This window comes from Canis lupus, chromosome 2 (genome assembly GCF_003254725.2).
Source record: "Canis lupus dingo isolate Sandy chromosome 2, ASM325472v2, whole genome shotgun sequence".
NCBI lineage: Eukaryota > Metazoa > Chordata > Mammalia > Carnivora > Canidae > Canis > Canis lupus.
In genome coordinates, this window is record NC_064244.1 from 82,327,751 (window position 1) to 82,355,111 (window position 27,361).

The 27,361-nt window shown below is 46.7% G+C and overlaps 1 protein-coding gene across 1 annotated transcript; it reads right to left on the reverse strand.

Annotated features, from left to right (window-relative positions):
• Nucleotides 1–2,565: 2,565 nt before the first annotated feature.
• AADACL4 (arylacetamide deacetylase like 4) lies at nt 2,566–27,361 on the reverse strand. The gene is made up of 5 exons (XM_025447978.3): nt 27,246–27,361; nt 20,547–22,069; nt 14,710–14,926; nt 12,277–12,340; nt 2,566–4,226 (listed from the first exon to the last, which is right to left on the reverse strand). The coding sequence occupies exons 2-5, from the start codon at nt 20,703–20,705 to the stop codon at nt 3,452–3,454; spliced, it is 1,215 nt and encodes a 404-aa protein (XP_025303763.3). The 5' UTR covers nt 20,706–22,069; nt 27,246–27,361; the 3' UTR covers nt 2,566–3,451.

The window sequence follows — 27,361 nt, forward strand, 5'->3', positions numbered from 1 at the left end:
ATCTCTGTACATGGACTTCACATTCTGTGACCTTACTGAATTCATTTGTCAATTCTAGTAGTTTTTTGGTGGAGTCCATAGGGTTTTATATATATAGTAGTATTATGTCATTTGTAAATAGTGAAAGTTTTACTTCTTCCTTACTAATTTGGATGCCTTTTGTTCCTTTTTCTTGTCTGATTGCCATGGCTCTGACTTCCAGGACTATGTTGAAAAGTGGCGGGAATGGACATCCCTGTCTTGTTCCTGATCTTAGGGAAAAACTCTCAGTTTTTCACCGTTGAATATGATGTTTGCTGTGGGCTTTTCATATATGGACTTTGTTACATTGAAGTACATTCCCTCTAGACCTACTTTGTTGAGGGCTTTTATCATGAATGCATGTTATACTTTGTCAAATGTATACATTTGCATATATTAAATAGTGATATTTATTTATTTATTCTCTCATTGATGTGATGTCTCATGTCAATTGTTTTGTAAATATTGCATCCCAGGAATAACTCTCACTTGACTGTGGTGAATGATTTTTTTTAATATATTGTTGGATTCAGTTTGCTATTATTTTTTTGAGGATTTTTGCATCTATGTTCATCAGAGATCCTGGCTTGTAGTTTTCTTTCTTTTTTTTTTCTTTTCTTTTCTTTTTTTTTTTTTTCTGTAGTGTCTTTATCTGGTTTTGGTCTCAGGGAAATGCTGGCCTCATAGAATGAATTTGAAAGTTTTCCTTTCTTTTTTATTTTTTGGAATAGTTTGAGAAGAACAGGTATTAACTCTTTAAATGTTTGGTAGAAGTCACCTGTGAAGCTGTCTGATCCTGGACTTTTTTTTGTTGGGAGTTTTTAAATTATGATTTTATTTCATTGCTGGTAACTGATCTGTTCAAATTTTCAATTTCTTCCTGAATCATGTTTCTAGGTATTTATTCATTTCTTCTACATTGTCCAATTTGTTGGCATGTAATTTTTCATAGTATTCTCTTACAATCCTTTGTATTTCTCTGTTGTCAGTTGTCATTTCTCCTCTTGTATTTCTTATTTTGTTTGAGTTCTCTCTTTCGCTCTCTCTCTCTCTCTCTCTCTCTCATTTGATGAGCCTGGGTAAAGGCTTATGAATTTTGTTGATTCAATAAAACTAGCTCCTAGTTTTATTGAGCTGTTCTATTGTTGTTGTTGTTGTTTTTTGTCTCTATTTTATTTATCTCTGCTCTAATCTTTATTATTTCCTTCCTTCTATTGATTTTAGGCTTTATTTATTCTTTTTCTAGCTCCTTTAGGTATAAAGTTGTGGTGTTTGAGATTTTTCTTGCTTCTTGAGGTAGCCCTGTATCACTTTAAACTTCCCTCTCAGAACAGCTTTTGCTGTATCACAAAGGTTTTGGATCATTGTGTTTTCATCTTCATTTGTCTCCATCATTCTTTTTTTAATTAATAAACTTCTGATGAGACCTTTGGTGGTGAACAGACTATGGTGGTCCCCATGATCTCTATCCCCTGGCATTCACACACTTGTGGGATCCCCTTATATGGGCAAGGCCTGAAATTTGCTACTAACAGAATATGGCAACGGTGATAACATATATGTGATTACAGGGACGCCTGCGTGGCTCTGTGGTTGAGCATTTCCTTAGCTCAGGGTGTAATTTGAAGATCTGGGATCAAGTCCCACATCGGGCTCCCTGTGAGGAGCCTGCTTCTCCCTCTGCCTATGTCTCCGCCTCTCTCTGTGTGTGTCTCTCATGAATAAATAAATAAATAAATAAATCTTTTTAAAATTATGTGATTCCATATTTGTAAGTATTTTAGATTTTAGTGGCCATCTTGCTGGAATCTGTCTCTCCCTTAGTCACTCGAAGGAAGCAAGCAGTCATTTGGAGTATCTTATATGGCAAGAAACTGTGAGTGGTTTCTAGAGTCTAAGGGTGGCCTCTGGCTAGCAAAGAACTGAAGCCCTCAGTCTACAACCTCAAGAAACTGATTTCTGCCAATGACCTGAGTTAGAAGTAGACTTTTTCCCAGTCAAGACTCAGATGAGACTACAGGCCACAGACCAGACTCCTGATCTACAGAAACTATGAGATAATAAATGTGTATTGTTTTAAGCCACTAAGTTCACTGTAATGTTGTTATCCAGTAACAGATAACTAGCATGCTCTTCCATCAAAGTTACTCACATATAACACATGGTTCATGATGCCAATAGGATGTCCTGAGAAACTCAATCCGAATTCCCTTTGTAGATATTTGTCTTCTTTCCAAGGCTCCAAGACACCTGTAAGAACCCCTCCTCCACTGATCACAAATGAGGTCCTTGGTACCAAGAGAGGCTATGGTTGACAGGAAGGGAAAGCCTCCAGCTCCAGCACTTAGGTGGATCTAGACAGGAGTGAGGCTCTGTGATATCACAGATGCATCTAGCAAACATCGGCCCAATGTAAAAATTAATGTGGAGTGCACAGCACCAAGATTCTCTTCCCTCTCCCTGCAAATGGAGAAAGTGATATGGGCTAAGCAAGGACACGGTTCCTTTTTTTTTAAAGATTTTATTTATTTTTAAATAATCTCTATACCCAATGTGGGGCTCAAACCACAACCCCAAGATCAAGAGTCACACGCTCTACCAACCAAGCCGGCTAGGTGCCCCCAGGACAAGGTTCTTTGTAAAAGTAGGAACAATACATAAGCTCACCAAAGAAAGAGTGTGTAAGAAGATATCTGCCTTTGAGGATGCAGTTTGCGTATTCCAGATGGCATCCAGAGGTTCCCAAGACAGCTTTGGCCCTGAGAGCCTGCCTCTTGGTAGTCAGGGACCTGATTTTGGAATTCAGATTAGAGACTTGAGCCCAGACAACATTCACAGCCCCCCAGAGCCCATTCTTTCCCGCACAGCCTCTCTTTTCCCTCTTCCCCCTCTCCTTTTCCAGTCACGTCCCCTGAAACTTGCCTTTAGTCCAGTCGACAGGTTGCTAACTTGAGAGAAGAGTTCTACTGCAACAGCATTTCTCCGGCTGCATTCTGATCTGGAACCAGTCTGTAATTTGGCTGGTGACCTCTGACCCCAAGAACAATTAGGTGCCCCCTCCTCCAACAGGCAGCATGGCCCACCAAGCCATGCTTTCGCATCATGAGTAGATTCACCAGGGACGGTATGACTAGTTGTTGGCATTCATTCTGCACAGATGTTGTGTGCTAGGGCTTTGAGAAATTCTTAAAGACATTTGTTCCTTCCTCTGATATTTATTTCACCTGAATGAGAATGTTAGCGAGTGCTACTAGATTCAGGATTAACCATTGCTGGTGCCAGAAAGAAAGAGCAACATCTTGGATTTTCTTAGATACTAAGCAGGACTGTTGTAAGCTTCCTTATCCTTCCCTTGTGGGCCGAGCATTGATTTAGCATCTCCTTGATCAGCAAAATAGAATCCACCAAAGGACACAATGCCCCAGGGTTACTATATGCTCGTTATATAACTGATGACAGCGTTTATAATTTTCAAGGCGCATGGGAAAAAGAAAAACTTCTTATCAAAAAATATCAGGGACCCATGGAAGCCATCCTCCACGTGATACCACATCACAGGGACCCCTTGGTCCTTCAAGCGCTTCATATAGAGCAAGGTGTCATCACGGAGGACATCATTCTCACAGCTCACCAGGAAGGCCTCGGGAAGCTGAGCGATGACCTCATCATCCCCTAGCAGAGGAGCATTTGTTATATCAAAAAGATGTTTGTTTTCCAGGTAGGCGGCCTCATTAAAAGGGCCGTGAAATTCAGGCTGGTAACCTGGCTTCCTGAAACTCTTGGGTATGTTGTCAGAGCTGAGCCACTTGCTGTATTTCCTCCAGATGTCCGGGGGGATGAAAGCACCGCTCAGGATGGTGTCCCACCAGTGAAAGTTGACAACCAAGTATTTAAGCATACATATCATCATGATCTTCTGGGAGAGGAAAGGGACGTTCCGGTTCTGCTGGTGGGATGGCAGCTGCAAATTGATGACCTGAGTAACTGGATAAATCAGCACCTGGGCCCTGATCCGGGGAAGATCTGATCTGCCCACCAGGTGCTGGATGACACAGGCCACATTCCCTCCCCCAAGGCTGTCTCCGCAGATCACAACCCGGGAGGGGTCCACCCCGTAGGTTTTGAGGCCCTTCAGGAAGAGAATGGAGGTGTTCAGGCAGTCTTGGAAAATGCAGGGGTAGTGGTGATCTGGAAGCTTGCGGTACCTGAGGAGCAAGCAGGGAACACAAGCACAGCAATGTGGGCAGCTGTCTCTGGGAGCCGTTTTGACTGTGTCCTCGACCCCCCCTTGTAACACTGTCTCTGACTAAATCCTCAGAATGGCCCTGTGAGGTAAGGAATTTTATCCACCGCCCCCCCCCCCCCTTCTGCAGATGAGGATGTAAAGAGTCTCTCCTTGGTCTTGCAGGCAGGGACTCTTGACCTCTTGACTCCCACACTAGGCTCTGTCTGCTGCTGGGAGATGCAGACACTCCACACAAGGACACACAAGTTGAAGTGGAAACAGAACAACCAATAATGGCAGGAAAGGCAAAGGAGGCTGCTGTTCCTCCCGCTGGCTCTCTGGAGAGAAAGGGCTGAAGGAACTAAAGCTCAGATCGAAGGGAAGTTTCTTTCAGGAAGAATTTTTTTTTTTTTTTTAATCAAACATCTAATGACCAAGGTTTGTTCTTTTCAAGGACTCAAAGAGCCGCCTTCTCTTTGAGGTTTGGGGGAGGAGGGAGCGGGTTGGGAGGCACCCCGAGGGTGAAAGTGTAGGAAGGCTAAGCAGCAGCCAACACACACTGCTCGGGCTCTGAGAGCACCCCGAGGGCTGCCCTAGGCAAGACCCCAAAGTGTGTCTCTTCGTGGGAATTCAAGGGTAAAGAGAATGGACTTCAAAATGAATGTCTAACATGTAAACTACAGAGGAATATTATTCAGCCACAAGAAGGAAGGAAATCCTGCCATGTGGGGCAACATGGATGGACCTTGGGGACACTACAAGTATTGCAAGGGGGAGTCAAGGACATAGCTAAAACTCACACTAAGTGCAGGAAGTCAAGCAGAGAAAGGCAAATACCGTGTGATCTCACTTATACAGGGAATCGCAAAAGCCAAAACTCAGAATGGTGGCTACCAAGGGTCTGGGGCAGATGGGGGCAGGATAGTCAAGAGTATGCACTTCCAGTTCTAAGTGACGAGGTGTGGGGCCCTAAGGCACAACATGGTGATTACAGTTAACAGCACTGTGTTGTCTCCTGGTAAGTTGCTAAGGGAGTAGACCTCAACGTGCTCACCAGGGCAAAGGAGGAGTAAGTATGTGATAGACCGAGGTGTCCCCAATGCCATGATGGTAAGCATTTTGCAATATGGAAATGTATCAAACTGAGGCAGAGGGCACCTTAAAGGTACCTAATCTTATATGTCAATTATATTTCAACAAAGCTGGGGGGGATGCACTTACATAAATACAAAAACGCAAGCTACAGAGTGCAGGAATCAAGATTGGGAAAAGAGAAGGGAATGAATTTAAAAAAAATAAACAGTCTGCCTAGTATTGTACCTTCTAGTTCCGTCCGCATCATTGCAAATGGCAAGAGTTCATCTTTCTGACGCTGAGTAACATTCCCTTGTGTATACAGACCACATCTTCTTTATCCATTCACCTGTTGATGGGCATCCGGGCTCTTTCCATAGTTTGGCTCTTGCGGACATGACTGCTGTAAGCATTGGGGTGCAGGTGCCCCTTCGGATCACTACGCTTGTATGCTTTGGGTAAATGCTTAGTGGGTCATAGGGTAGCTCTATTTGTAACTTTTGGAGGAAATTCCATAGGTAAGTACCATGATTTCACTCATATGTGGGATTTAAGGATTAAAACAGATGAACATAGGGGAAGGGAAGGAAAAATAAAATAAGAGGAAAACTTAGAGGGAAGCAAACCTAAGAGACTCTTAAGTGTCGGAAACAAACAGGGTCGCCGGAGGGGGGATGGGGTAACCGAGGGACCGGCGTGAAGGAGGGCGCTGGATGTCGCGGGCACTGGGTGTACATGCAACTGATGAATCAGCAAATTCTACGTGTGAAACTATGAGATAGAGAGAAATAGTTTGGCTAAACGGCTTGGATTAGACATTTTATGTAAAACATGGTTGGTATTCCAAATTTTTGTTTGAAATTGTCGCTAATTGTCTTTTCTCTTCTTACAACCTTTCATTTGAAAGGATCAAACAAGTGTATTCTAACTCTAAGATTAAATTTAGAAGACACTCAAGAGGGAAAAATGAGGGCAGCTGGGAGGTGGGGGGTGCTCAGCAGTTTAGCGCTGCCTTCAGCCCAGGGAGTGATCCCGGGTTCTGGGATCGAGTCCTGCGTCCGGCTCCCTGTAGGGAGCCTGCTTCTCCCTCAGCCTGTGTCTCTGCCTCTCTCTCTGTGTCGCTCATGGATAAATAAATAAAATCTTAAAAAAAAAAAAACAAGAGGGAAAAATGACACCTTAGACTAGTGGCTTTTAAACTTTGTTAGAAGGTGGCTGGGGGCTCAGTCGGTTAAGCATCTGATGGGCTCAGGTCCGTATCTCAGTGGGGAGTCTGCTTCTCTCCCTCCACCCCTCCCCGCACTTGCACCGTCTCTCTAAAATAAATAAATCTTTCTTTTTTAAAAAAGCAAACTTTGTTAGAACAGCAATATTATTTTTCTTATTAAAATGATACAAGGAGCCCCGCTGTAGAAGGTAAGTAGGTAGCGGTGGTTCTGGCTTTGCCCAAGGCTAAGGGACCTGAGGCCTCCCACTCACTCTTCCTCCTCCTTGACCTCCTTGGCCACCTCTAAGACAGTGAAGGGAACCCTAGTGCCCCGAGGAGCCCAGTTTGAAAGCCACTTCCTCCTGTTTGACCTTGATTTTCGTTTCCATTAAAAGTTGCTCCGGGCATCATCTTTAAGGACAGGATTTGATCAACTGCAATTTTGCAACATTTCTTCAGTGAGCAACATATTGATAAATAAATCAATGTTATCAACGTGGGTTTTCATTTAAACTCAGCAGAACAGGGATCCCTGGGTGGGTGGCTCGGCAGTTTAGTGCCACCTTCAGCCCAGGACGTGACCCCGGGGTCCTGGGATCGAGTCCCACGTCAGGCTCCCTGCATGGGGCTTGCTTCTCCCTCTGCCTGCGTCTCTGCCTCTGTGTGTGTGTGTGTCTCTCATGAATAAATAAACAAAATCTTTAAAAAATAAAAAATAAATAACTCAGCAGAACATATACTACTGGGTAGGGTCCTTGCAGTGAAAGGGCCCCAGCCCCCAGCAGCAGCAAGCACAAATTCAGGCTCCATTTTCCCCTTTCTAGAAGTGAATCCACCTCACTGAATGTTGACTGTGCAAATCTGACATAATGAAAGAAATAACAAACCCTACGTGCTTTCCATTAGCAGAATCCTGATTTGCTGGAAAGAGACTGTAACGCCCCGTGCCCTCCTGTATTCTCTCTTGACCACCGAGGTCAGGGGTAAAGGCTTTGCAGGACCAAAAGGGAAAGAGACAGATCCTCTCCAGGAGCTTAGGTAGGGAGTCCCATTATGCGGTGATGAGGAATTACGAGTATTTCAGATCCTGCACATCTCTTCCTGTGTCTCTAAGTCTTTCCTCCTGGACATGGTCCACCTGCAGTCCCCCTGGCAGCCTGAAGAACCTTCCCCGCCTTTCTACCTCCACCAGCCACTCTATCAAAATCAGTCTTGACCACACCCTAAGTCTTCTTTTTACTCCTTCTCCTTCTTTTTTTTAATTTTAATTTTTTTGAGAGAGAGAGACAAAGAGAGCATGAGAGATGAGGCAGGGGGCAGGCAGAGGGAGAGGGAGAGAGAATCTTAAGTAGACTCCACTCTGAGTGCTGAGCCCATCTCAGGGCTGAGATCATGACCTGAGCTGAAATCAAGAGTCAGATGCTTAACCAATTGAGCTTCCACCCCCAGGTGCCCCTTGGGTCTTTTCCAGAAAGACAATATCCTAAGCGATTTCCTACAAAGTATTCATGCAGGTGTTTGTTAACACTTTCATGTGTTTGAGTATTTTCATCAGCACAAGGGCCTTCTTGGATGTAGAGCCTGATGGAAACAAAGGGTCCCTGCAGTTAGTTAGTTGTTTTAATGACACAATAAGCAGAATCATCACCCCAAACAACAGCCAGGACCTTGACCATAACCATCAACCAACCCTGTAATATCCTCACCAGCATCTCATCTCACTGCCTTCCTCATCTGAGGGAACAGTTCCCTTGAATCTGGCATCCATCATCCCTTTTCTTTCCTTTTTACATATGCAGATTCCTTACAAACACTCTTTTGATTTTGTTTTTAACTTGATAAAGTCTCAAAAAAAAAAAAAAGAAAAAGAGATGTCTCAGGATTTATGTAATTTTTTTGAAAAAATTTTTCACTGAATTTTATATGGCTAAGATGCATTCACGTTCTTTTGTGCCCTCCCAGTTTGTTTATTTAAATAGCTATGTTTTAAAAAGGCTATGTAATTTTAATAAAAGAGAGGAAAAGAACCGTATGATCTTGTCCATAGATGCAGAAAAAGCATTTGACAAAATATAGCATCTTTCTTGATAAAAGCCTTCAAGAAAGTAGGGATAGAGGGAACACACCTCAGCATTCTAAAGGCCATAAACGAAAGACCCACAGCTAATATCATCCCCAATGGGGGAAAAACTGAGAGCCTCTCCACTACAGTCAGGAACAAGACAGGGACGTCCACTGTCACCATTACTATTTAATAGCACTGTAAGTCCTAGCCTCAACAATCAGACAACAAAAAGAAATAAAAGGCAACCAAATTGGCAAGGAAAACGTCAAACTTTCACTGTTTGCAAACGACATGAAAAACCCGAAAGACTCCACCAAAAAATTGCTAGATCTAACACATGAATTCAGCATAGTTTCAGGATAAGAAATCACTGTGCAGAAAGCTGTTGCATTTTAATACATCAATAACAAAGCAGCAGAAAAAGAAATCAAGGAATCGATCCCATTTGCAATTGCACCCGAAACAATACAATACCTAGGAATAAACCTAACTAAAGAGGTGAAAGATCTGTACTCTGAAAACTATAGAAAACTTGTGAAAGAAATGGAAAAGCATTCCGGGCTCACAGATTGGAAGAACAAACACTGTTAAAATGTCTGTACCACCCAAAGCAATTTACAGATTTAATGTAATCCCAATCAAAACGCCAACAGCAGTTTTCACAGAGCTAGAACAAACTATCCTAAAAATTGTGTGGAACCGCAAAAGACCCCGAATAGCCAAAGCAATCTTGAAAAAGAGAAAGGAAAGCCGGGGGCATCACAATTCCAGGCTTCGAGCTCTATTACAAAGCTGCAGTCAGCAAGGCAGTAAGGTGCTGGCACAGAGACAGACACACAGATCAATGGGACAGAATAGAGAACCCAGAGATGGACCCACTATATGGCCAACTCAATCTTCAACAAAGCAGGAAATAATATCCAGTGGAAAAAAGACCGTCTCTTCAGCAAACGGTGTTGGGGAAACTGAACAGCCGCATGCAGAAGAATGAACCCGGACCCCTTTCTTACAGCACACACAAACATAAATTCAGAAAGACCTGAATGTGAGACAGGAAACCATCAAAATCCTAGAGCAGAACCCAGGCAGCCCCCTCTGCGACCTCGGCCGTAGCGACTTCAGTAGACACGTCCCCGGAGGCAAGGGAAACAAAAGCAAGAGTGAAGTGTTGGGCCTTCATCAAGGCAGAAGCTTCTGCACAGCGGAGGAAACCGTCAACAACACTAAAAGGCAGCCTACGGAGTGGGAGCAGGTATTTGCTGAGGACGCATCTGATGAAGGGCTAGTACCCAAAATCTATAAAGAACTTATCAAACTCAATACCCAGAAAACAAACAATCTGGTCCAGAAGTGGGCAGGAGGCAGGGAGCCTGGGGGGCTCCGTCGGGTAAAGCATCTGCCTTCAGCTCAAGTCATGATCCTGGGGTCCTGGATCGAGCCCCACATTAGGCTCCTTGCTCAGCCGGGAGTGTGCTTCTCCCTCCCTCCTCCCCCTACTTGTGCTCTCTGCCTCTTTCTCTCTTTCTGATAAATCAATAAGAAAAAGAAAGAAAGAAAGAAAGAAAGAAAGAAAGAAAGAAAGAAAGAAAGAAAGAAGAAAGAAAGAAAGAAGAAAGAAAGAAAGAAAGAAGAAAGAAAGAAAGAAAGAAAGAAAGAAAGAAGAAGAAAGAAAGAAAAAAGGAAGGAAGGAAGGAAGGAAGGAAGGAGCAAAAGGCATGAACATACACTTTTCCAAAGAAGACACTCAGAATCCTTATATTCAGCATCACCCATCATCAGGGAAATACAAGTCAACACCACAACGAGCTATCACCTCACACCTCTGAGAATGGCTAAAATTAGCAACACAAGAAACAAGGGGTGTTGGTGAGGAGGTGGAGAACAGGGAACAGCTTGCCCTGTTGGTGGGAACACAAACTGAGACCAGTTTGAAGGGTCCTAAGAAATTAAGAATAGAACTCCTCTACGACCCAGCAACTGCACTATTAAGTATTTACCCAAAGGATGCAGAAATACAGACTCCAAGGGGGCACCTGCACCCCAATGATTATAGCAGCATTATCAACGATAGCCAAACTACGGGAGAGACCCCAAAAGTCCGTCGACTGATGAATGGCCAAGGAAGATGCGGTGTGCCTATCCAATGGGATGTTACTCAGCCTTAAGGGGGAATGAAATCTTGTCATTTGCGAGGACGTGGGCGGAGCCAGAGAGTGTTAGGCTTCGTGGAGTAAGCCAGTCAGAGAAAGACAAATGCCATAGGATTTCGCTCAAATGTGCAATTTCAGAAACAAACGAGCAAAGTGGGACAAAATAGAGAGAAATAAATCAAGAAACAGACTCTTCACTATAGAGAACAAACTGGTGGTGACCAGAGGGGAGGTGGGGGGGAGGGTGACATGGGGGACGGGATTAAGGAGAGCATTTGTCCCGATGAGCACAGGCTGATGTATGCAAGTGCTGAGTCATGTCCTGTACACCGGAAACTCCTATTACACTGTACCTTAACTAATTGGAATTTAAATAAAAACTTTAAAAAAGGGGATCCCTGGGTGGCTCAGCAGTGTAGCGCCTGCCTTTGGCCCAGGGCGCGATCCTGGAGACCTGGGGTCGAGTCCCACGTCGGGCTCCCAGAATGGAGCCTGCTTCTCCCTCCTCCTGTGTCTCTGCCCCCCTCTCTCTCTCTCTCTCTCTCTATGTCTATCATAAATAAATAAATAAATAAATAAATAAATAAATAAATAAATAAATCTTTAAAAAACTTTTTTAAAAAAAGGAAAAAAGAGTCTGGTTTTTTCTCTTTGTCTCTCTTTTTTCCCTTTGTTCATTTTTTTGCTTCTTAAATTGCACATATGATTGAAATCCCAGTATTTATGCCCCTCTGACTGGCTTGTCTCTCTCAGCACTGCTCTCTAGGTCCATCTGTGTTGTTGCAAATGGCAAGATTTCACTCCTTTTAGAGAGAGGAAGGCAAAGCAGAAGAGACCCTGAACAGTAAAGAACAAACCGAGGGTTGGCAGGAGACAGGTGCATGGGGAGGCGCTGCGGGGGGCGGCGCTGGGCATCAAGGAGGGCACGTGCTGCGATGAGCACTGAGTGTGTTGTGTGAGTTATGAATCAGTAAAAAAAATAAAAATTAAAAATAAAATTTCATCCCTTTTATGGCTGAGTAATACTCCATTATAGAGACACCAGGTGGTCTTTATCCACTCGTTAATTAAGGGACACTTGGGCGGCTTTCGCACCTTGGAATTGTAAATAATGTTGCGAAAAACCCGGGGGCGCACACATCCTGTCCAATTAGTGTTTTCGTATTCCCTGGGTAAACACCCCGGAGTGCGATTACTGGATCACGGGGTAGCTGTATTTTTAACTTTTTGAGGCCCCTCCGCCTCGTCTTCCGCAGCGTGGGTTCCCAGCCACGGTGCAGGAGGGTTCTTTTTCCTCCGCATCCTCGCCAGCGCGTCGCTTCTTGCCGCGGTGTATTCACACACCCTGTGGGGCGGGGGGCATGTGGATTGTTTCTGGGTTTTTGCCCTTTTGCACATGCTGTGCCGGAGTCTGCACTTGCTCGGGCAGGAGTGCCTCTTGGGGGGTGGGCCCTCCCTCTCCCACGGCCGATGTGCGCTCATTCCCGCCTTGCCCCACGCAGGCGACACCCACCCACTGTCCCCAGCGACTCACCCAATCAACAGCAGCACCGAGTCAGTCTCCACGGCCAGCTGACTGCACAGGTTGTGGTAGGAGTCTGCAAGACAGGCCCGGTCACGGCAGCGGCCACCCCCGTGTCCCCTGCAGTCCCCCACCCCGCCACCCCGGCCCCCAGGGAGAGAGCCCGCCAGCCGCATCATCTGTGGGTGTGACATTGTCCTTCTGTTCCTGCTCTTGCCTCCTCTGCAGCAACACTGGCTGGCTCTGCCTCGGCACAACCAAAGATCCAGCTCACGTCAGACGCCTGACACCTGCTCCAGTCCCTGATGTCGGGGCTCCGATGTGCCTCGGGGCTCACCGGCGGCAACATTTTCTTTTACAGTGGGGCACGGGGAGGGGGTGCGGGGGGACACTGAGGGCCTGGAAGGCCCTGGGTGTGGGGACGGTGACTCTACAGCCCCCGGGTTTCAAAGCGCCGCCAGGCTGGAGCCCGCAGCTGGCCCTGCCTCCCTGCTGGGTCGCCCTGGGGCATCCTCTCCTTCCCTCGGCCCAGCTTTGGCGCCTGCACCTGCGTCCTCTCCGCCAAAACCTAACAGGGCAGCACCGGAGCGAGGCAGGGTCTCACCATGGGTGCAAAACCCAGGGCGTCAAGATGCTCAACAACCAGGATAAATGCAACTTCAAGGAATCCGAGCAAACGCCACCGGCTCCGCGGCGAACAGCCTGTGGAACTCTTACATAGACAAGAGCCTACTTGGCCTTCGTGCAGTTCACCGGCCCTGTTTGGTTCATCGTAGAATTTTCAAAAACAGCGTATAAAACTATTATTCATCCTGAAGACTGCGCTTCGAGATGGTGGCCCGGGTGACCCCCTTGCCTCCCTTGCTCCCGCAGGCCTCGAACGCTGTGTCCAGGGCTCTTCAGGGCTGGCTCCTCCTCACCGGAGGGCGGGGCCTGGGCTCAAATTTTAGCTTTTTTTGCAGAGGCTTTCTCTGGAAAAACTGAAGATGCTCCCAAGTCATCCTCCCATCCAAGCACTAACCAGCCCCACCTGCTTAGCTTCCTAGCTCAGGCGAGATGGGGCGCCTTCGGGGCGGTACCGGCATAGACGCCCCCGATTCATTCTCTGCTCCGTCCCCTTGTGCCAGCACTCTGCGGAATCACCCTACTTATTTGTTCTCTTTCATTGCCCAGCGTCCTCAGGGGGAGTAGGTTCCATGAGGGCCTGTCGTGTTCTCCACTTGGTCCGCTGCCCCCGGCAGAGGGTCTGACACAAGGCAGATACTCCGGGAATACTCGCTGAATGAGCTCTGGCTTTACTTCTAGAAATAACATCAAGCCCCAGCGAGGAAGGCTAACGGTCCTAGCCGACTGACGGGGTGCTCCTGGGGTCTCTGAAAGGGAAGAATGGTCTTGGGGCCAGTAGGGGGGAGATACCCATTGTTGACTTCTGAAAAGGGAGAGCAGCGCAGCAGCCAATGAGGATGTTGCTACGCCCTCCACCAGGCGGCGGTGCGCCCCAGTTTCAGGGACTTTTGGGGCACCTTTGCTCCCCGGCGTCCCACCATGCGCCCATCCCTTCGTGTGTTGGCTCATGGGCACATCCTTCCACCCATCCGCACTCACGCGCTCGGAGAGCGGTTCAAAACTTTAAAACCGCAGACAAGGCACATGGGACAAGGCAGAAAGGGGCGCACGAGTCTCCCCGGCACTCTTGGGGCCTCCGGGTTTAGTTGGGGAAGAGAGACCATAGATAAGGAAGCACACAAAGGCCGAGACCGATTCAGAGGGTGACAAGTGCCATGGAGAACATTGAGAAGGACGATGGCAGGGGCGGGATGGGGCGGAGAAGTGTCAGGGACGCTTCCTTAGGCAAGCCGTCACGGGGGGCCACTCAGACAGGGGGACACTTGAGGAACAAGGGCAGGCCCACCGACAGCTGGCGGGGGGTGCGCCGGGAGGAGCCGAAAGGCGGCCAGGTGGGCAGCAGGGAGCATAGGGCGGCCAGGAACAGAGGGCAGGTGCCCGGCGCCATTGGGGCTCCAGGGCCTGGCTCCGGCCGCAACCCGCCGAGCATCAAGGGGGCCTTGGCACCGAGCGGCCGGCCCGGGCTTGAGCTCCCTAAATGCCTCCACCAGGTGGGGGGTGGCCTGAGCGGTGGCAGGGGCAGAGGGCTGCTGGGGCTGCCAGGGTCGACGGCGTGGGCCAGAGGAGCCGGGCCTAGGGTGCGGGGGCGCAGAGCCCGGGAGCAGGGGGGCCTGGTGGGGCACGGGCACGGGGGGAGTGGATGCCTGGGAAAGCTCTCCTGACATGCACGGCCTGCACACCCTCTGCTGACGGACATGACCCCAAAGCCCTTAGTCTGGGCTCCCCTAGAAACCTGCGACCGCTGACGCCTCTGAGTTACTCCACAAAGGTTCTCATGGGAAGGGCGGGCAGAGGTGCGGACGGAGCTGACATCCTTACCCAGGCTCCCCAGGAACCCGCCTCCTCCGGGGAAGAAGATGATGCCTCGCCGGGGGCTGGAGGACGCGGCCTTGGGCTGGAACAGCCTCACCGGTGTGGTCCCCAAATACAAGTCAGTTACCACAAGTCTAGCATCCCTCTTTACTCTCACACCGTTTTGCAATAACTGGAGAAATCTGAGCTTGGAGCATATTCCCAGCTTCTCAAATATTTCCGCCTGTTGGAGGTAAGAGAAAGAAAGGGAAACCTTAGGAGAGGTCAGGACCCTTCTGGACCATCGATGACGCCCATCACCTGCAATTGCCAGGATGCATTTGCAGTCCCTCATGTGCCTCACCCGCATGGACCCTGGGCTCACCAGGGAGGACAGGCTCTGAGTTGTGTCCCGAGTGAGGGCTTGGTTTCCAGAACTTCCTCCTGAAAGACCTTGATCGAATAACTGGAGGAATTTGCCAAAGAGATCAACCACATTGGGCCGAGTGGTTGGGCACTGAATTGAACAAAGCCAATGGTCCAAGGCAACTGGCCGGCAGCCCTCCTCTTTGTCTCTCCAGCCTCAGATGGCAAAAAAAGGTCATCACCGAGTCAACAGCTGCCATCGCCCACCCGGAGCCTGGGCTGTGATGGATCCTTAAGCCATGTTTGTGTTCAACAGAAGGAAGTAATGGGATCCATTAGGGATGTCTGCTGTTGACTCAGGAGGAGGGAGCAATACACGAGGGCCATTTATTTGCCAGATGTGTGTCGAACAAACTGAGGGTCATTGAGGGAAGAGGGGTGAGGGGATGAGGTAACTGGGTGATGGACATGAAGGAGGGCACGTGATGTAAGGAGCACCGGGTGTCATACAAGACTGATGAATCACTGATGACTCTTCCTCTGAAACCAATAATACATTATATGTTAATTAATTGAATTTAAATAAAAAAAATTTTTAAAGAATTCCATTTTTTTTAAACTGCCATGGTCATTCTAGCTGTAAACAAACAGATGTCTGAACATATCACGAAATATGGTCCCAAGTTATACTGCAAGTACGGAGTGCATTTCAGGCATCTTGGATCGTCTCTTCCACGGATCTCACACTAAGTCTGCATCTTTGTCTGTCATAAGGAAAACAACATGAGATAATGATAAGATGAGAAGGACAGCCAACAGTATGAGTCACCTACAGCATCCCAGTATTGGTCCAAGTGGGTATGAAATGGATTCAGCTTCTCAGCAATCTTTTTTCTTAAAAAAAAAAAAAAAAAAAAAAGATTTTATTTATTTATTCATGAGAGACAGAGGCAGAGGGAGAAGCAGGCTCCATGCAGGGAGCTCAATGTGGGACTCGATCCCGGGACTCCAGGATCACACCTTGAGCCAAAGGCAGGAGCTCAACCCCTGAGCCACCCAGGCTCCCTCTCAGCAACCCTTCTAAGTCACGCAGTTATCAGCTCCATTTTACGGAAGAGGGAAACTGAGGAACACCAAGGTCAAGTGCTTTGCCCGCCAACCAGTAGGATGCAGAACACGTGTTCTCAACCACTAAACTAGAAAGAGCTTGGATTCTAGAGTCCAGCAGATCTAAACTCAAGTTTTAGTGTCTCACCAACTAACAGAACGGCATTGGGCATTACCTTCTCCGAGCTTCGCTTTCCCTCATTTATAAAATAGAATGGTGTCCATGGCCCGAGGATGAGGCTTGGGAATTAGATGTGACCACCATGTAGAGCATCTCCCTGGTGAGTCCTGACAAGCGTGAGCCCCACCCCTTTCTTGCTCACACCCACTAGGTCTTGTCCCAGGTCCCCTTGGGATGCTTCAGTGCATTCCCTCCATGGGGAGACCCAAGGCTTCGATTTCTTGAAGGAGAACTCCAAACAAAACCATTATCTCCCTTCTTGAGCTGGAGAGAGAGCGACGTGGGCCACGAGATGGAGAGGACCTGCTTGGCCCCCATCTCAGGGCACCAGACCTCTGGACCGAGACTACTCAGACCTTCCCTGGTCAGCTCTGCTCGGGCGCCCAGACTCAAGTGGCCCCCAGCCCTCACTGGCCCCGTAGTTTCCCCACACTCCCTGAACTCACCCCCGGCTCACGTTGTTTCCTGGAGCCCTTCTTCCTGCCCACCAGGTAGATGGGCGCCAAACTGACTTTCAGCTCCAAGCTCAAGACCACGTTCTCGTTGACCAACGCCGTCCCTCTCACTCCCTCTGAAGGCTGCTGCCCCCCCCACCCCCCGTGAAAGCTCTAAGTTTTCCAAGCCCTCCGTTTTCTTCAGAGTCCCTCAAGGCTTTATCACATGGATATGGTCACCCATGTGTCTCCCTCCACCAAACCGAATGCTTCTTGTCATCACATCTCATCCAACTCCGTGCCTCCAGCATCTAGAAGGGTAAATGTTTGAGGGATTCTGAACAAGGCAGCGTGATGACAAGCCTCTCTTAGTATGACCTTCTGAAAGGTCCCTAGATATAGCCAGGAAGTCAGATCTGGTTCGGGGTGGCTTTTCCAACAGTGAGTCCACAGTTTCCAGAGCTGGCAATTTAGGACAGCGGGAAGGGAAGAAACATCAATACTTATTATTACTTATAATATTATAACTATATTATTTACATGTAACTATAATTAATATATTTCTTATAAATTGTAAAGTTATAATATATTATATTATATATATATAAAATATATAATATAATATATTATTATATTATAAAATTTGTAATAATGTATCAGTAGTCGTATAAATGAGAACATCAGTAAGCTAGGAATACCTGTGGTCCAGAACTTTAGATACAGACTGAAAACTCTTTCACAACATATTCTAGCGGCATTTCCCCCTTTAAAATAAAATCAGTAGTGTCTGTTATATTGTTCTTTAAAGCTTTTAGTAAAGCTGAAATCATTCGTAACAACTCTAAAATTATTACAGAATAATTCCAGGAAATGCTGTCTTTGCCCTCAGGGACTTGACATGCATTCTCCCAATAATCTACTTTCATTGAACCCTTTCTAAGCGCCCAGCCCTGTGCCACACACCTCATATGCATTCCCCTTCAATCCCTTCACCACTCCTATAAAAAGCACCTCTCTGCTATCCTCATTTTTCAGGGGGAAAAAATTGAGGTTTGAAGACATTGGGCCACAAAGCTAACAAGTGGGAAATGTGCTCAAACCAATGGTCATTTGACACCAAAAGCAGGCACCTGACCCTTGATCTTGGGGTCCTGAGTTCAAGTCCCATGTTGGAGGTAGAGATTACTTAAAAATTGAATAAACTTAAAAAAAAATAAAGTGATTTAAAAAAAATTAAATAAAAATCTCCCAGGGCGGCTGGATGGCTCAGTCAGTTCAGCATCTACCTTTGGCTCAGGTCATGGTCTCAGGGTCCTGGGATCCAGCCCCACATCGGGCTCCCTGCTCAGTGGGGAGTCTGCTTCTCCCTCTCCCTCTGCCCCTCCCCCCTGCTCGTGCACTCTCTCTCACTCTCAAATACAAAAAGAAAATATTTTTTAAAAAAGAATTTCCTCCTAAAAATTAAAAATCTCCCATCCTCCCTTAACTTCTGAAAACTTAAAACTGTAACTAAATGCAAATAGAGTCAAGAGGTACAAAAATAAAATAAAATAAAATAAAAAATAAAATAAAATTTTAAAAAAAGAGGTACAAACTTCCAATTATAAAATAAGTAAGTCAGGGGGATGTAATGCTCACAGGGAGCAGAGACAAGAATATCCTATTAACTTTGGGTGGCGACAGGTGCTAACTAAAGTTATCATTCCGATCTCCTAAGGCCTCTAAATGGCGAGTCACTATGTTGTACGCCTGAAACTATCATCATCTTGCATGTCAATTAAACTTCAACACAAAAAAATAAATAAAAGAAAAATAAAACCAAAACCAAAAAAAAAAAAAAAAGGCAGGCACCTCATTTCTGGGCCATAAACGTCTTTGTTAGGTATTTCCTCCTCCTCTTTAAATTCCTTATCCCAGGGGATCCCTGGGTGGTGCAGCGGTTTGGCGCCTGCCTTTGGCCCAGGGCGCGATCCTGGAGACCCGGGATTGAGTCCCACGTCGGGCTCCCGGTGCATGGAGCCTGCTTCTCCCTCTGCCTGTGTCTCTGCCTCTCTCTCTTTCTCTCTCTGTGACTATCATAAGTAAATAAAAAAATTAAAATAAATAAATAAATAAATAAATAAATAAATAAATAAATAAATAAATTCCTTATCCCAGGTGGCCCAGGGGGTGAGTGCTGCCTTCAGCCCAGGCCATGACCCCGGGGTCCCGGGATCAAGTCCCACATCGGGCTCCCAGCATGGAGCCTGCTTCTCCCTCTGCCTGTCTCTCTGCCTCTCTCGCTCTCTGTGTCTCTCATGAATAAATAAAATATTTTTAAAAAATGAATAAATTCCTTTCCCTCTCGTATCTGTCTGTCTTCTGGCACCCAGTGAACCCGAACCACCTGGACAGCATTCTCCCGGGACGGGCAGCGGGGCCCGGGGAGCCGTCCCAAGTGCCTGGAGCTCCTCGAGGGCGCCCAGGGCACCCCCGGCAGGTGGAGCAGGGTGGCAGCAGGGGCCTGGGCGCTGCAAACCAGCGGGAGGGCCCAGTGGGCGAGCCACCTGCGTCGCTCCTCCTCCCCTCGCCGAGCCCCGAGCTCAGCCTGCAGGAGGACCCGCAGCTCAGGCAGTGGGGACCCTCCCCACCCGCGGCCACCCCGTGGGACCTGCACGCGGAGCAGCCCCCCGCGCCCTCGCTTCTTGCAGCTTCAGCCTCCGGACTCGTCCACGCTTTGCCACGACTTGCGAGCCCCCTCGCGAGCCCTCCGCTCCTCCTGGGTGGCTCCCCTCGCGGCCCAGGACCTGCCGGGTTACTGCGGGGGCCCGTCTCCGAGCCCTGGGCGCCGGCAGCTGTGGGCTGCTCTTGAGAAGGCGCCCAAGGCTCGGAAGGTCCGGGCCTTTCTGGGTCTCAGGCCAGCCTGTGATTCCACGCGAAAGCAGCCGCTGGTTTGAGACAGGCTGAGCTCTGGCGAAGCGCGTGGCCGGGTAAGTACGATGGACGAGAGTTTTGCGCCCGTGGCCTGTCTCTTTGAACCAGCAGCGTTTCTGCAATTACAAACTACGCTCGTTCAGATGGCTGGGGGCCATCGTATCCACAGTGGGACATCCCAGCAGCACAGAAACACGTTTTACTCCTTTACCAAACCTATTAAGCCCTGATCACCGGGAGGGCCCAGTGGGCGAGCCGCCTGCTTCGCTCCTCCGGTGGAGCGCACCGATTAGATTCTAATTCTAAGGAATTAGATCACAGCATCTAATTCTTTCACCAACGTGATGCGATGGACACCATGGATTCCCTTTCACACATGAGGAAGCAAAGAGGTTCAGGATCACACAGCCAGAGCTGGGGTGCACACACTGGCGGGCTGGCTGCAGCCTGGGCTCCCTACCCTTCCACACCCACCCCTGGCCTCCCACCAGGTAAGCAGCGTGAACTGTTGGGCCCCTATCACCCAAGGTTAGGACATTGGAGTTAAATCCAGTTGCCTGCCTCCTACCAGGTGCCAAACCTTTGCTTCCAAATCTTCCGCGGCTCCAGGAACGTACTGGCCTGCCCACACCCCCAGTCCCTGCTCAGAGCCCGGCCAGCGTGGCTGCTCTGACATGCTGGGTGAAGGAAGAAACGGAGGAGGGGATGGGAGAGGAAGGGAAGGGAGGAGGGAGGGGAACAGAACCACAGCACAAAAGTGTAGCAACGGCTGTCTTGGGGGAGTCTGAAGATGAAAGGAGGGGCCAGGTACAGGGGAAGAGGAAGGGAGCCCAACCCATTACAGAGCCTGAGAGCAAACTCACCAAAATGACCATGTACAGGAACATGCAATGCAGAAATCTGAGCTTGATGGGATGTTGCAAGGTAGAGGGGATATCTGCGGTGAGGAAGTGCTGACAGACAGCCCAGAGGAAGACTCCTACCAAGAAGCTGGACAGTAACAGCAGGCACAGGAGGAGCATGTTCCCAGGGCTTGGAGGAGCTGCTGCTCTGAGGAACTTGTGTTAGGAGAACCTGGACTGGTTATGCAAGCTCTCTCCCAGATCCCCACTGTTTTGGGGCTGAGCCCTGATGCAGGGCTCTGACCTGCCTTCTCACACAGAAACCTAAATAGGCTAATGGGAGCTGGAAGGACTACTTCTCCCAGCAGCAACGCAGGCACCAGGAAAACCAATCCTGCCCAGCAGGGGGCGTCTCGGGAGTGGGTTTCCCAAAGGCTTGGCACAGGTGGGCCTCAAACAGCACCTGGCACGGGGCATCCAAGGGAGAGGCCTCGCGTGCTTGTGCAGGCCTCTGCGGCCTGACCTTTCAATTGTGGAATAGGACACGTGCGGCCAGCCTTCGTCGCCAGAGTCCAGTTAGGGTGGGCAAAGCATATCTCGTTGCAGTTAGCTACCCCGACCCGCCTTGGACGCTCCAGTCCAGGCCATGAGGGGAGGCAGCCTAGCCAAGGGTCAAGAGGACTTACCAGATGCCAGCCTGCCTGGGTTTGGATCCTGCCCTTTCAGCTTACTGCTCTGTGGCCTTAGAGAACTTCTATCTGTTCTCTACATCTCATTTTCCTCTTCTAAAAGAAGGAGATAATTAGCTGAGGGATTGTGAATAGGGCTGGAAGGAGCCCAGGTGCACACATAGCCTCTCTTTCTCAATCAAATCTTATTTAGCTATAATAAATGTATGCATGCACCTGCATGTGTAAGACCACATAAATTTTTAGGTATACAGCTTGGGGAACTTTCACAAAGTGAACACATCCACACACCAGCGCCCAAACCGGGATATAGGACATCTCTAGCATCTAGACGGTCTCTCCTCCCCATCTCCACCGCTGCCTCCCCATTACTACACGCACCTTAGGTAACCACTGTTATTCCTCTAACAGCCCAACTCAGTTGGCTGATTTCTGACTTTCACGTCAATGGAATCATCCAGGGAGTATTCCTTGACGTCCGGCTTCTTTCACTCAACACTGTGCCGAGTGTCTGTTCCACGTCGTCTGAACCACGTCGTCGGTTCATTCATTCTCATTCCTGTATAGCATCCCCTGGTATAAATACACCACAACTTTTTATTTCTTCTGCTGCAGATGGGCATTTGCGCTTTTGCCAGTTATCAAGTTATTGCCTTTCTGCTCCAAATGCAATTTTTGTCTGCTTTGTAAAAATGGAGCTGGAACTTTAAGTATTTCTCCTCTGCCCATTGGCAATGAGGCGTTGTCGGGGAAAGGTACTGAAGAGACATCTGAGGACAGAAGGCTCTGCTGTCTGCTTCCAGGTGGTCACACGCAGGCTCCTGGAGCACAAGTGGCTTTGCCAGGGCCCAGCTTCTACAGTGTGTAAAGAAAACTAACATAAGGAACTATTAACTATAATAGGGTATAGAAGTCACAAGAGATTAGCTAACAAGAAGTAAAGAGAGCTCAAAAGTATATAGGAATTATAGGTACAAGAAACAACTATTCCCTCTAGGGCTGAAAGAACACACTTCCCACCCCATAGAGCCAAGGTCTAGAGCTTATTGGAGAGGCTGACATGACTCACCGACTTGGCAAAGAAGTTGCTCTGCTGTACCAGTGGGACTTGCAGCAGCTATCCCGCCGCCCCCCACCTCAAAAATTTGATGACAATCTTCCCCCGTGGGCAGTAGGGAAAGCCATTCATTCATAGAGTGGTGTCTTGCTGGAGGCACTCTCTGAAATGAGACTATCTAAATGGTAGCTCTACCAAGCTCTTCCAGGAAAAGGGAGAGCTAATGCAGGAGCTTAGAGCTACAAAAGTCACGCATACAGCAGGATTGGAGGACTGGAGAAGCCACTCACACTACAGGAGCTGAACCTGCAGAAAGCAAGAACAATGGTGTGCCCCAGGGTGTACTTGAAAGCAACAGTCACTAGCCTGCAATTAGTGGAGGTTAAGACCTGGGTGACAGCAACAGAGGCAGATAGCTTAACAGACAGATCAGAGAAACCCAAAGAGAGCCCTAATGAAAACCACACCATCCCAGGCTGGTTATACACTGCCTAAGTCTACACCCCCTAAGGAGTAATGTCAGAAGCTGTACACCAAGGGAAATACTTTCCTGGAATGGTCCATCCAAGTCACTAAACAAACAAGCAGACGCTATGGGCAAAAAGCTCAGGGAGGAGCGGCGGAGGAATCCCTGCCCAGCGTTGCTGCAATATAACATCTAAGCTTTCAACAACAAAAAATGAGACATGCTAAGAAACAGGAAAGCCACAGAAACTACCTTTGAGAGCACTCAGATGTCAGACTTAACAAAGACTGCAAAGCAGCTATTATGGATGTGTTCAAAGAGCTAAAGAATATCATGCTTAACTCTACCTCTGAAACCATTAATACAGTATATGATCATTGAATTTAAATTTAAAAATTTTTGAAAAAGAGTATCATGCTTAAAGAAGTAAAAGAAGGTTATGATGGCAATATTTACAGAGAGAATACCAACAAAGAGATAGAAACTATATTTTTTGAGGGACCAAACTAAAATTATGGAATTGGAAAGAATAGTAACCAAAATTAAATATTCACCAGAGGGGCTCAACAGTAGACCTGAGCTGGGAGAGGAAGTAATCAGCAAACTTGAAGGTACATTGATAGAGATTAGGTAATCAGAAGAACAGAGAGACAATGAATAAAAAAAAAAAATGAACAGAGTCTTTGAGAAAAGTGGGGCATACATAACATGGGGGCACCAAAGGAGAGAAGAGAGGAAAAGGAACAGGAAAACTAGTCAAAGAAATAATGGCTAAAAACCTTCTAAAGTTGATGGGAAACATCACACACATCCCAGAAGCTCAATAAACTCCAAGTGTGATCACCAGAAAGAGATGATTTCACCGGGAAATTCTATCGAACCCTTACAGAATTAATTCCCATTCTTGATAAACTCCTCTTAAATAGAAGAGGAGAGAACATTTCCCAATCATTCTGAGTCCAGTATCATCCTGATATCAAAGACAAAGAAAGAAAAGAAAACCACAGACCATCTGAACATACATACAAAAATCCTCAACAAAATGCTAGCACATCGAATCCAGCAGCATATAAAAAGGATGAATTACCAAGTGAGATTTATTTCAGTAAGCAAAGTTGGTTTAACACGTGAAACTTAATATAATATACCGTATCAATAGAACATAGGACAAAAACCACATGATTATCTCAATAGGTGCCAAAAAACCACTTAACAAAATCCAAAACCATTTCAAGACAAAACACTCAAAAAAAAAAAAAAAAAAGGGGATCCCTGGGTGGCGCAGCGGTTTAGCGCCTGCCTTTGGCCCAGGGCGCGATCCTGGAGACCCGGGATCGAATCCCACATCTGGCTCTCGGTGGGTGGAGCCTGCTTCTCCCTCTGCCTATGTCTCTCTCTCTCTCTCTCTCTCTCTCTCTCTCTCTCTCTCTGTGACTATCATAAATAAATACAAATTAAAAAAAAAACCTTAAGATAGAAAAGAAATTTAAAAATTTAAATTCTTAATGATGACCTGATTAAGAACATCAATGAAAAAGAACATGCCCCCCTCCATACCATAAAAAAGGAAAAAGAAAAAGAACATGCCTAACATTGTACTTAATGGTGTGTATTAGTTTCCATTGCTGCTGTAACAAATTATCATAAATTTAGTGGCTTTTTTTTTTTTGAGAGAGAGAGAGAGCATGCAAGAGGAGGAGGGAGAAGGAGAAGGAGAAGGGGTGAGGAAGTACCAAGGAGGCTCCATGCTCAGTGTAGAGCCCGACACAGGGTTTGATCTCATGACCCTAAGATCATCACCTGAGCCCAAATCAAGAGTTGGACGCTTAATGGACTGAGCCACCCAGACGCCCCACAGGTTTAGTGGCTTAACCAATACAAGTGTATTATCATACAGTTCTGGAAGTCAGAAACCCAACGTGAATCTCACTGGGCTAATATCAACATGTCAGGAAGGCTGTGTTCCTTCTGGAGGTTCTAGAGCAGCATCTGTTTCCTTGCCTATTCTACCTTCTAGAGACCACCCACATTCCTTGGCCCACAACCCTTTCTTCCATCTTTGAGGCAAAAAAAAAAAAAAAACACTGGGCCAAGTCCATCTCACACCACCTTCTCTCTGGTTCTCCCTCCTCTGCTCCCCCTTCTACTTTCAAGGACTCTCGTGATTACATTTGGTTTACCCAGATAATCTAGGACGATCTCCCTATTCTACATTGATTAGCAATCTGCAACCTTAATTCCCCTTTGCAGGTGCTAGAATTAGGATATGAATATCTTTGGGGGGCTTCCACGTGATAAAGGCAGACTGCTTTCTCCTTAAGACGAGACACGGGACAAGCAAGTCCACTCTCATAGTGAGTCACTCTCATTTCTATTTAATATTCTACTGGAGGTTCTAGTCAGGGCAATCAGGCAAAAACAAACAGACAAATAATTAGAGAGATGGACATAGATAGAGGGTTAGATTGAGAGATAAGCAGCATCCACACTGATAAAGAAGAAGCAAAATCATTTCTATTAGCAGATGACATTAACTTGTATATAAAAAAAAATCCCAGCATCCACTTTTTCGCATCCACTTAAAGAAACTATGAGAGCTAATAAACGAATTCAGCAAGGTGCCATGGTACAAGATCAAGATCAATGTATAAAAATAAAATGTATTTCTAGACTAGCAATGAACAAACTGAAAATGAAATTAAGAAAACTATTCCATTCACTATAGCATCAAAGAGAATGAAATATTCAGGAATAAGTTTAACAAAAGACTGCAAAATGTGTCGTCTGAAAACTCCAAGACACTTGAAAGAAATTAGAGAAGACTTAGGTGAATTCAACCCCTTATTTATGACAGGAAGACAATATTGTTGAGACGGCAGACCTGTCAACTTGATCTACAGATTCAACACATTCTCCATCAAAATCCCAAATGTGGTTTTTGGTTGTTGTCATTGTTGTTTTAGAGACAGAGAGACAGAGAGAGCGTGGGGTGGAGGAGAGAGTGAGGAGAGAGAAAATCCCAGGCTGGGCATGGAGCCCAATGTGGGGGTTGATCTTGTGACCCCAAGATCATGACCTGAGCTGAAATCAAGAGTCAGACACTCAACCAACTGAGCTACCTAGGCGACCCCCGCCAACTATCTTTTTTTTCCTGCAGAAATTGACAAGCTGATCCTAAACTTCCTATAGGAACACAAGGGGATCCAGGATACCCAAAAAAATCTTGAAAAAAGAACACAGTTTGAAAAAAGGACTCACATTTCCCTATTTCATTTTTTTAAAGAATTATTTTGAAGATCTTAGTCTCTTTCTTTTTTTATTTTTTTTTTTAATTTTTATTTATTTATGATAGTCACAGAGAGAGAGAGAGAGAGAGGCAGAGACACAGGCAGAGGGAGAAGCAGGCTCCATGCACCAGGAGCCCGATGTGGGACTCGATCCTGGGTCTTCTGGATCGTGCCCTGGGCCAAAGGCAGGCGCCAAACCGCTGCGCCACCCAGGGATCCCCCTCTTTTTTTATTTTTTAAAGATTTTATTTATTCATTCATGAGAGACAGAGAAAGAGAGGCAGAGACACAGGCAGAGGGAGAAGCAGCTCCCTGCGGGGAGCCTGATGTGGGACTCGATCCCCGATCCCAGGATCACGCCCTGAGCAGAAGGCAGATGCTCAACCGCTAAGCCACTCAGGCGTCCCTCCCAATTTTAAAACTTAATGAAAAGCTATAGTAATCAAGACTGTGCAGTCCTGGCATAATAAGGATAAATATATGGATCAATGGGATAGAATTGAGAGTCCAAAACTAAACAGTCCCATTTATGGTCAATTGATTTTTGGCAAGAATATCAAGATAATTCAATAGGGGAAAAAATAACCATTTTCCCAGAAATGGTGCCAGGTCAACTGGATATCCACATGCAGAAGAGTGAATTGATATCCTTTCCTTACATCATACACAAATCTACAGTGAGAACTTGAAAATACTACTGAGGAATGCAAGGAAGACTACACAATATGTCCTTGGATGGAAGGACTCAATATCATAAAGCTGCCAGTTTCCCCTGGTATAACTGTAATGTGCAATGACATCCCAACAAAAGTGCTGATAGATTTTCTTCCTGACCCCCGAAACTCACAAAGCTACTTCAGAATCTCAAATGGAAAATAAAGAAGCAAATTTATCCAGGAAACTCAGGACGAACAATCGAAGGCCAACTATTAAAACATATTCCAAAGCCTTAATAATTTGAGTAAATACCATACGAATGATATGGGACCATTTGGGTAGCCAGATGAAAAATAAATAAATAAATAAAACTGAGTCCATGTTGTAGGCTGTGCCCCATGATAAACTCCAAATGAAGTAAATACAAGCTTTTTAAAATGAAAATTATAAAAGCACCAGAAGAAGACATGGAAGGACTCTTACAACTTTGGAGAGGAAAAGAAATTTATAACTATTCTTAAAAATACAGAAATCACAGAGGAAAAGATTGATGATCTCACCTACCTAATAGCATTTGTTTATATGGAAATAAATAATCGTATCTTCACAGTGACTCTCTGGATGGAGGGAGTTGCTTTGCCCATCAGTGTTTCCAATCTTTCCATAATGATGATGTATTA